The 10,753-nt window shown below is 41.0% G+C and overlaps 2 protein-coding genes across 2 annotated transcripts; one reads left to right on the top strand and one right to left on the bottom strand.

Annotated features, from left to right (window-relative positions):
• Nucleotides 1-81: 81 nt before the first annotated feature.
• On the top strand, nucleotides 82-831 carry LOC144700418 (ethylene-responsive transcription factor 4-like). The gene has a single exon (XM_078571838.1). It carries the CDS (start codon nucleotides 167-169, stop codon nucleotides 635-637), a length of 471 nt encoding a protein of 156 aa, XP_078427964.1. The 5' UTR covers nucleotides 82-166; the 3' UTR covers nucleotides 638-831.
• Nucleotides 832-8,347: 7,516 nt separating this feature from the next.
• On the bottom strand, nucleotides 8,348-10,510 carry LOC144701427 (putative transcriptional regulator tpeD). Its single transcript, XM_078573241.1, has 2 exons — nucleotides 8,419-10,510; nucleotides 8,348-8,352 (listed from the first exon to the last, which is right to left on the bottom strand). The coding sequence occupies exons 1-2, from the start codon at nucleotides 10,508-10,510 to the stop codon at nucleotides 8,348-8,350; spliced, it is 2,097 nt and encodes a 698-aa protein (XP_078429367.1).
• Between the last annotated feature and the right edge of the window lie 243 nt (nucleotides 10,511-10,753).

Raw genomic sequence — 10,753 nt, forward strand, 5'->3', positions numbered from 1 at the left:
CGCCCGCTGAGACAACAGCTGTTCAAAGTCGGCGTTTTTTTTTACTAGAGGTTTGGCCGGGAGCGCAGACTTGCCTTAGATATCTCAAAAAACAAAGCTTTTATCGTAGCGGTGCAAAGTTTTAGTTTGTCCAAACACGAAGGTGGCGAAGATAAGCACAACGTCAATGACAGCGTTTTACAGCGGCAGAGAGAAGAGATCTCCGGCGAGGACGTTCGCTGGTTACTGCGCGTCGGAGGAGACGGAGGCGATGACGGCCGCGCTGGCCGCGGTTATCGGTGGGGAACGGCAGGCCCGCGGCGTGATAAGAAGAGAGGAAGAGCAGAGCCCGCGGCGTGACGTAGAGAGTGGAGAGAGGAGAGCTTGCGAGGAGGAGATAGAGAAGGGGAGGAGGTACAGAGGAGTGAGGCAGCGGCCGTGGGGGAAGTGGGCAGCGGAGATCCGAGACCCGGTCAGGGCGGTGCGAGTCTGGCTTGGGACGTTCGACTCGGCGGAGGCCGCCGCCCGGGCCTACGACAGCGCCGCCCTGCATTACCGCGGGAGCAAGGCTAAGCTCAACTTCCCCGAGACTGCGGGCCTGCCCACGTCTTCTTCTTCCTCGCCTGGCTCCGCCGGCCTCGACAGGGTTTATGGATAATTATGGGTTACGGCATGGTTTTGTCTTTTGATGAATTTTACGAGGATAAATACTTTTATTGTAATGTCTTTCGATAATGGGTTACAGCTTTGGAGTGTTTATTGATCTAGGTCTCAGTATCTTTATCTTTTTCTTGGACTAAACTGGAGGATTCTGTGTTGAAGATATTGTTCTATCCGATCTTTTTTTCTCCATGCTCACTGGAAATTCTTCTCCTAACAATGTTAATCCACCGGTACACACAATGATATGGTTTTCTGTGTTCAAATTGTATATTAAATCACAATTGACGTCACCTGAAGTTTTGGAAGAATGATGAGATCATTTAGCGGAATCTGAAATCAAAATGAACACTCCCTATAAGGTATCTCTGAACATGTTTGACACGAAACCAGTTCTCTGTGAACGGGCAGTGTATCGCCTGGTACGGTACGTTACACCAAATCAGATGTCCAGTCAAATGACTAAATCATATTGGATTACTGAAGTTGCTACTGTCCGTCCAGATGAAGCAACTATGAATTCAATATATCTGGAACATATCATGCAGGTCCTAAGTCTTAGATTGAAAATGCAAAATCAAGACATGTAGAATCATAGCAAACGCACCTTGAGTGGAACCTCTTAATCAAGATGTCATCTACATAGTTTCGAATACTGATGGATATGGAAGTCTTTTTAACCCTTCACTAGGACCATATTTAAGCCATATTGCGGATTTTCAAAAATGATAGGTGTGGTTAGTGCACAACGCAGAAATGAACCATAGTAGTTGTTCTGTGTATATCTTCCGATTCAAATTACCAATAGAAAAGCACCAGAGATATATTATAGATGAACGATCAAACTTAGACAATAAACGAACACTAAAAATCAATAAACATTGGTTAGTGAAATGAAAGTCTCAAATTAATCAAACCCCCCTTATTAACTGTAACATTTTGCAACAAATCCTTTATGTCATTGAAGTCTGTCGTACCCATGATATTGGAAGTTATAGCTCCATTTATATTCAGTAATATTCCTATTAGGACACCAAGGAACTGGTGTCAAGAATATAATGATGCAACACATTAAATTTAACATCTATTGTCCTCATCCAGTTGGTATTTTTGAAGGCCATGGTGCGGCTAATGGATTCATTTTTGAGGATGGAGAAGTTGTGAAACACAAGGGATGTTAGAAATGGAGACGATAATTTTGGATTTGAATTTTTATTTGGAAGCTTGGTATTTTTGAAGAGCTGTAGGCATAAACCATTGTCAGAATAGACATTTTTGCAGTGATTTTAATTTCGGAGTTAGATATGGGAAAGAGGAATTACCTGACTAGATTTTGAGACGGCTAATGGATTCATTTTTGAGGATGGAGAAGTTGTGAAACACAAGGGATGTTAGAAATGGAGATGATAATTTTGGATTTGAATTTGTATTTGAAAGCTTGGTATTTTTGAAGAGCTGTAGGCATAAACCATTGTCAGAATAGACATTTTTGCAGTGATTTTAATTTCGGAGTTAGATATGGGAAAGAGGAATTACCTGACTAGATTTTGAGACGGCTAATGGATTCATTTTTGAGGATGGAGAAGTTGTGAAACACAAGGGATGTTAGAAATGGAGATGATAATTTTGGATTTGAATTTGCATTTGAAAGCTTGGTATTTTTGAAGAGCTGTAGGCATAAACCATTGTCAGAATAGACATTTTTGCAGTGATTTTAATTTCGGAGTTAGATATGGGAAAGAGGAATTACCTGACTAGATTTTGAGACGGCTAATGGATTCATTTTTGAGGATGGAGAAGTTGTGAAACACAAGGGATGTTAGAAATGGAGATGATAATTTTGGATTTGAATTTGCATTTGAAAGCTTGGCATTTTTGAAGAGCTGTAGGCATAAACTAATGTCAGAATAGACATTTTTGCAGTGATTTTAATTTCGGAGTTAGATATAGGAAAGAGGAATTACCTGATTAGAGTTTGAGACGTGGAGAGTTGGATAGATCTTACTGATTACTTGCGCTATCAGAAGGTATGTTGTAGGAGTTTCTAGAGGGAAGTGTTTCACGATGAGACTATTACTGATTGCCGTATGATGAGTTTATTTTCATAATCGTTGAGTTGTGGATGGGAGGTTTTTTATCAATAAAATGGTTCGGAGCCAAGTATTCCATGTGTTTATGAACTTTATTGGTTGGTATGGGAAAAGATTTACTAGTATAAGGACAGATTGGTATATCAAAGAAGACAATCCTAGATTTGAAGTCTTTTCACATAAATGTATATTTAACAAGAGCTGATCTGAACGCTAATAAGGTACATATTTTATATCTATATGTAAGTTTGTGTGATGTGTAAAAACAAGAAGAATCATGCGTGGATAAAGAACAGAGAAGCCTCACCTCCTTAAAGGATAGAGTCTCCAAGGGTAGGGTGCTATCTTTCAGATAACGAATACGGAGTTTGTGTGATGTGTCTATAAGGCACATAGTTTCTATCTATAGGTAAGTTTGTGTGATGGGTAGAAACAAGAAGAATCATGTGTGGATAAAGAACAGAGAAGCGTCACCTCCTTAAAGGAGAGAGTCTCTAAGGGTAGGGTGCTACCATTCAGATAATGACGTTGGTACCGATATCGGAAACTTTTCGTTTGGATTTCATTCGTTATCCATATTTTCGTATTTGTTATCAGTTAACCATTCTCTGTTATCAGATAATGGTAATATATAGTGTTTTTTTTTATACATAATCTGTTATCGTACCTTTAATCTGTGAGCATTCCTCAGATGTTGGGTTTTTATTATTCGATATCCAATATCATGAACATATATCAGATATGAAAATGACCCGATATATTTTTTGCATGGATGTTCGGTGAACAGCCAAGCGCTAAGTGTTTGCCAGAGTTAATCATTGAGTCTCTAAATTGGGATTTTAGAGACGGGTGGCAGCGGCGACGGTGGTGAACTTGTGGCGGCATTTCGGTGGCAAACTCGTGGCAGCAGCGACAGCGGCAGCAGAAAATTGGTAGCATGGATGGTGAATAGACGGCAGCAGCAGCAGCTAGGAATTTGGTATGGATCGGATCAAATCGATCGTATCCTCGTCAAATGTTTCAAACGAACAACTGAAGATTTGATCCGAACATGGCAAATCTTACGATCGAACAAAAAATTAGATCAAGATTGAACAAATTATTCGATCAGCTTAGTTTGTTCGTTAATGTTCAATTGGACAATTGTTCGAACTACTCGAACAAAGTCGAACTATTCGGCAATAAAATAAAAATGCAGAAATTAGGATTATTTTTTGGAAAAAGAAGGAATAAGGAAACTATTTCTTTCCGAAAATTATATATAATGAGGTACATAAAAAATTATGAATTATTTTGAAATACAAAGTCATGAGTTTGGAAGTAAGTTATCCATTAGTATGTAAATTATCACTAATTATAGGTATACAATTAAGGTAAAAAATATTATTGAGTACTAAGGTATGATTGTATGAGACTATGAGTCGACAAGAGAGAATTATAAATCACCATAATTGGAAAATATTACATCATTCTGTATATGAAAATGTTACATAGATGACAAGATGTTTAAGTTGATAAAAAGGACTAAGATGAAGTCCGTTGAAATGATGTGACGTGATCGAGTGAGAGGACGTCATATGCCGATGATGTCGTCGGCTGCACGGATGGATGACGTCCCTGATCAAGATGATATATGAGAACATGTCACATACCGGCGACGTCATTGACCATTCGGATGGATGACATTCCCTGTCAAGACCATGTCAGTACCATGCACCGACAAGATGATGTGACATAGCCAGATGGGACGACGTGATGTGAGCGAGTTAGAGGATGTCACATGTCGGCGACGTCGCCGGCCACGCGGATGTATGACGTCCCCTGTAGAGACCACGTCAGTACCGTGAGCGGACGAGACAACGTGATGTGACCAGATGAAACAACATGACGTGATCGAGTGAGAGGACATCTCATGCTGGCAATGTCGGCGGCCTTGCGGGTTGATGATGTCCCCGGTTGAGACCACATCAGTACCATGCAACGACGAGATGATATGATAGACGAACAATATGCTTATAACTAAACCGGCTAATTAATGATAGTGTGAATAATGAGAAAAGGTTTGTTTGGCGCGAAGGGGTCATTGTATTTTTTCATTTGTGAAACATTCCCTTGTAATTAGCCAACGATGTTCTTCTCTGTGGTTCCCTTGCTTCATGCTCCCACACAACACTACTCCAGGTTCTACAAATATGCAAGAGTAAGATGAATTAAAGATCTTAAAAAAGATGAATCCGACTTACAAAGAATTGGTAGTTTAATATGATAATGATAGTTTGTATTCCCTTAAATCTTCATTTTTAGTACTGTTCGGCAAACGCTGCTTGGTTTTGTATGGCCGCAACCAACACTTCATAGTTGTCAATACCTCAATACTTTTCACATTTAGATTGTGTCTGTTATATGTGCCAACGAGCCGACTAGTGGAGAATAGTCTCTCTGTTGGGGTATAGGTTGGCGAAACTGATAGAAACTGTTTGGCTATCTTTGCCAATTGAGTGAACAATCATTCTGCAGTTTATTTCCACCATGAGAATGCATGTGTAGTAGAATAGAAAGAGGCAGCAATGTAGTCGTCCAACTCATTCTTAGAGCATGCGGATCCATGATCAGAATCATGAATCATGTTGAGCTTCAACCTTGCAAAAAAATATCAATGGACAGGTGTGGCGTTGGTAATGCTTCTATTCTACCAATTTGACATGTATTATCAGTTTCTCGTTATGCCATTGTTTGAAGCATATGGTGCACATAGCTCAAGACAATTGAGTGTCGTAATGAATCCGTGGATGCTAATTTCACTACATGGTGCAGCATGGCTGCTACATTTACGATTATATTGCACTTCAGCATAAATGTATACTTTGATGGTTTTGTTCCTATTTGGTTGATAGCGGCCAAGAGTGAAACACATGCCTGTTATGTAAAGCTCCCACTATAGTTTTCGAAGTACATAAGTGATCTTTCTAAGTGGGTATTCAACAATGTAACAGCACCTACTACTGTATGTTCTGTAAACACGGTCGTCTTGGTGGATGAGTTTGTGGCCTCTACAGATAGCTTCAAAATATTTGCAAACTAAGTGAGCACATCCAACTCATCATCAGTAACGTAAAGGTTTCATTATCGCAGATTGAGGCAAACCTTGGTGAATAAGGCATGCCTCTTCTCCACCGCTGCTTCCAACATATTGTGGGTAGAATTCCACCTTGTCCGCATGTTGAGGGGCAATTTGTTGCTATTGGGAACCCCAAGAGTGGTGCATATCACCTGATATTTTTTAGATCTGTTCGTAGACCCCCTTGTTGTACCTATCCACTCTCCAACTCATGACACAGCTTGCCAAAGAGAGAAATAACTAGTACTTGTACCAAATGACTCCCTCATTAGATCATTCTCCTAAGTCATCTAGGTATCATCCGCCCCTACCAAGGCCTGTTCTCGAATGCGAAGCTTTGCTATCCCATCTTGGATGACTAGATTAATGATGTGTGCAAAATAAGGAACATTATGGACGTGTGAAGTTTGGATTCATGTCCAATACTTAGATCATTCTACCCTTGCACGAAGGATTATCAGCCATACTAATACATCCGGGACGCGGACGAGACGAAGGTTTCATCCGGGGATGAAGTTTTCGTCCCGTCTGTCGTCCCTAGACGAAACCTAGGATGAACTTTCGTCTGGAGAACCCCGGACGAGACGAATTTTCGTCCCATTGGACGAAAACTTCGTCCGTCCGGGATGTCTGGACGGTGGACGATCGAATTGGACAAATTTTTTTTTGTTTTTTTCACTGCAAAAATGCCATTTAGATTAAACATGAATGTAGTATGCTTATTCTTTTTTTTTTCTTGAAGAGATAGTCTGATTATTAATAAATTGTGTTCATCATTAATTGATGTTAATCATAAATTTTTTTCTCTGCGAGAATGCCATTGAGATTGAACACGAATATAGGCTGATTTTTAATAAATTGTGCTCATCAGCCCCTTTTTAGTATTAATTTATGTTAATAGTAATTTGCATTCCTCTATTTACTATTTCATTTACATAAAGGTGGCATTGAACTTCAACTCCAAGAAAATATTTAGATAAATAAGAAATCAAAACTCATATTGTTTTAATTTACCTAAATCCAATAATACAGAAATCTCTTAGATTTCTATCATGAGTAGTGTAATATTGATAATTATATACGATATTACAATCTCACTCAAGGTTTTCAGTTATTTATCATTCATTTGCGTTTCGCACTGGAGAACGAAGCTAAGGAAATTTTATAATAATTTTAAAATTCAGAACAATTGCCCAACTTTCAAAGTGTTCGCCACATTAAAAGAGATTAAATGTTGAAAGAACAAGGTCCAGAAACAGTGTGGGTGAAAGAGAAAATAAAATCATTTTTGAGGAACTAGGACGGAAGGATGAGGCGGACGTCGTGCCCCCATCCATCGCCCTTGCGCAAAACTAGTTGACGTTGAGTTAAAAAACCTGCAGGTAATAGAAATACCAGATAGCGAGTTAGAGAGGGAGACAAGTCGAGAGCTGCGTAGATAGAAAGAGATATAGGGAGACGGAGAGATACATTTCAGAGAGATGTAGATGTAGAATTGATGAGAGATAGAGATAAAGAAAATAAAAGAGAGTAATTTAGAGAGAGAGATAAGTAGAGAGATACCTGGATAGAAAGAATTTCAGAGAGATGGAGAGATACGTAGATAGAGAGGGAAACAGAGAGCGAAGAGAGAAAGAGATAAAGAATAAAAGAGAGAAATTTAGAGAGAGAGATAAGTGGAGAGATGTGTAGATGTAAAAAATTTCAGACAGTCGAGGAGAGACGTAGATAGAAAGGGAAACCCAGATCGAGGAGAGAAAGAGAAAGAATAAAAGAGAGTAATTTAGAAAGGTAGATAAGTAGAGAGATGCGTAGATAAAAAAAGTTTCAGACAGTCAGGGAGAGGTAAAGATAGAAAGGGAAGCCCAGATCGAGGAGAGAAAGTTGGGGAGAGGTAACAGAAATAAAAGATAGAGAGTTAGAGATGGAGATAAGTAGAGACACACATGGATAGCAAGAGATTCAGAGAGATTGCGAGATACGTAGGAAGAGATGGAAACAGAGAGCGAGGAGAGAAAGAGACAGAATAAAAGAGAGTAATTTAGAGAGAGAGATAACTTATAAGAAAGGAAGAAGAAAGTAAGAAATAAGGACTAGATGAAGAAGGAGAAGGAGAAGATAAAAAGAAGGAGAAGAAACTGAAGACAATGCAAAACATTATAAGAAAGAGTAAGACAAATGAAGGAAGAGAGGAAAGAGTGAACAGAAGAAGAAGAGGAAGAAGAGAAATTAGAAGAATAAAGAGTAGACTTAGAAAATAAGAGTTATGTATTTTCAGCAGAAAGACGGAAGGACGAAGAAAATAAGAAATAAGGAGTTGATGGAGAAGTACAAGGAGAAGATAAAAAAGAGAAGAAAATAAAAGCAATGCAAAAAACTCTTTAAAAACCAAAGCGAAGAAACCAAGAAGAGAATGTGCCGGTTTAGAAGAATGACTTACTGTAAATGGAGAGGGACGTAAATCGGTGGGCCACCTTCCTCCTTTACCGTTGTTATGCTGTCAGCCTGTCACATTGAAAAGAGCAAGTTAGGAAAAAAAAATGCTACAACAAAATGTGTCATGTAACTCACCGTCCGAAGAGCTGTCCCAATCGTCAAGGTCGTCCTCTGAGTCAGACAAGCTCTGCTCTGCGCGGCGGAACCATGCACTGAGCATCATCAACATCTCTATGATGTCCGCATCTAGGCGACCTCTACGGTACGTGGTGATGCCTCGACCAATTGAAAATAGTCGCTCCAGTGGTGCACTTTTTGGGCTTACGGCCAGAAATTGGGACGCATTTTTTGTCAAATTTGGGAAGTACCGAGTTCCAACGTCCTTCCACCAGCATAGTGGACTGTCTTCTTCTTCACTGCACGGGATATTTAGGTACTTCTCCAGCTCCTGTCGAGGTGTTGCACGTGGGCGTTGAGACTTACCCGGACGAGTATATTGTCGCTTGGTGGACGCAAACTGACCCGAACGGTGTCTTCCAGCTCCCTCATCCTGCTCTGAATCACACCCAGAAGTGCTCGCTGTGCCCGCACTGTCGAGAAGACCGCCGATGAATGAAAGCACGCCTTCACGAAACGACGGATGCACGACCTCTATCTTGGAGAATGGATCTAGTGTTCCCGCGGTCGCCATTGTCTTGTTGGCCCAAATGACATCTGCATATTGCATCAACTTATTATACATGGCAGTACAGGCGGCACGCAACGCTTCCCTCCGCCCGTCATCCAAGGTAGACCCAGCATAAGTCATAGCATGCTCAAGTTGGGCCCTGAGGTCTGAGATCAACGACGTCACGTCAGTGATCGGCAATCTCTTTGTGGAACAGACGTAGTCGGACCCTGCAGAAAATGGCCCCAAGATACCGATATATTCGTCGATTAAATCCCAGTCCTCTTGACATAATGCGTAGTCCTTACATGGTGTGGCAAGGAACCTCACAGCCATATGGTCGAGCACGTCCTTCTTCGCAAGAGCACGCTCTAACATCTTGAATGTGGAGTTCCATCGTGTGGGGCAGTCTAATTTTATCTTGTTCGTGTCAGGAAGTTCAAACATCTTGCACATATCTACATATTTCTCCATCCTTTGAGTTGACCCCTGAATAGCGTTGGCGATGGCTCTGACCCGTGAGACGGCTACTCCCAATGGTTCATTCATGCGCAACGCAGCATATGGTCGAAGATCTCGGACCCGTAGTGGGCCAACTTCTGGTGCTTCAGGGTTACGTATGATCCTCAGTCCGGCTTGGACTACAAGATTTAGAACATGTGCTACGCACGGTACATGCCTATCCATAGTGAAATCTGGATTTACGGTCCGCAGCTGAGCTACAATTGACGCCATCATAGTTCTGTTGTTAGACGCGTTGTCAGTCGTAATGGCACAGAGTTTCGACTCTATCCCATACTCATATGCAACCTCCACAATGAGATTCGCCAGGTTTGTGCCGCAATGAGACCCCTTGATCCGCCGGATAGCAAGTAGTAGATCGCACAGCTTCCACTCGCCGTCGATCCAGTGGGCGGTTACCCATAGAAGGGAGAGATTGTTTCCTGACGTCCACGCGTCCACTGTAAGTGAGACGCTATGAATTCCATCAAACATCTCTATTAGCTTTATTCGGACTTCTGTATACATGGCAGACGACGTTGCTTTCACCGCATCAGGGCCAGGGACGTCGCCAACCGACTGTGTCCCGTAGTACCATAATCTTTTGAATGACTTCTTCTTCACAAGTTGCCACGGAAGATCGTTGTCACAAATGAATCTGACAAACTCTTCCTTCGTCCGCTCCTTGGAGATGCCACATAAGTAAAGCTTCGTTGATAGGAAGTCATACTCGAACAGCCTCTTCTGATTCTTGGGGACGCCCTTCAGTTGATCATGAATTTTGCGATGCGCCTTCTCTACATGTCTCCAGAACACGTTCGTGCTCCTATCCTTATTCCGCCTGATAATGACCTTATGATCGGGGTTTTGCGCTAGACATAACGTACACTGATACTCGTCCGTGTCGAGTTCGATATATTGGTCTAAAACTTTAGACCGCTTGTGCCTACCACTTCGAGATGACGCATTGTCATCGACCTCTACCATGTCGCACTCCTCAGACTCCGACACCGCGGCTCTAGTTGTTGACTTCGGAGTGGTAACAGATGTAGATTTCATATCTATAGCAGAAATAAGCACACCATATTTTCGGTCATGTTAACCACAAAATGATTGACCAAAAATTCACAACGTATTATCGTTCATGTTAATCTTTCGTAAGCATGATAGCCAAGGAATTAAATAGAGATGATCGAGCAAATATACCTGGTTGTATCCCCTCAAGCACAAATATGATATTTTTCAATTATTTGAAGATTTTCAAAGACGGGTAGAGAAGCAATTCATTATAAAAATTATGTA

This window comes from Wolffia australiana, chromosome 3 (assembly GCF_029677425.1).
Source record: "Wolffia australiana isolate 7733 chromosome 3, ASM2967742v1".
NCBI classification, from domain to species: Eukaryota; Viridiplantae; Streptophyta; class Magnoliopsida; order Alismatales; family Araceae; genus Wolffia; species Wolffia australiana.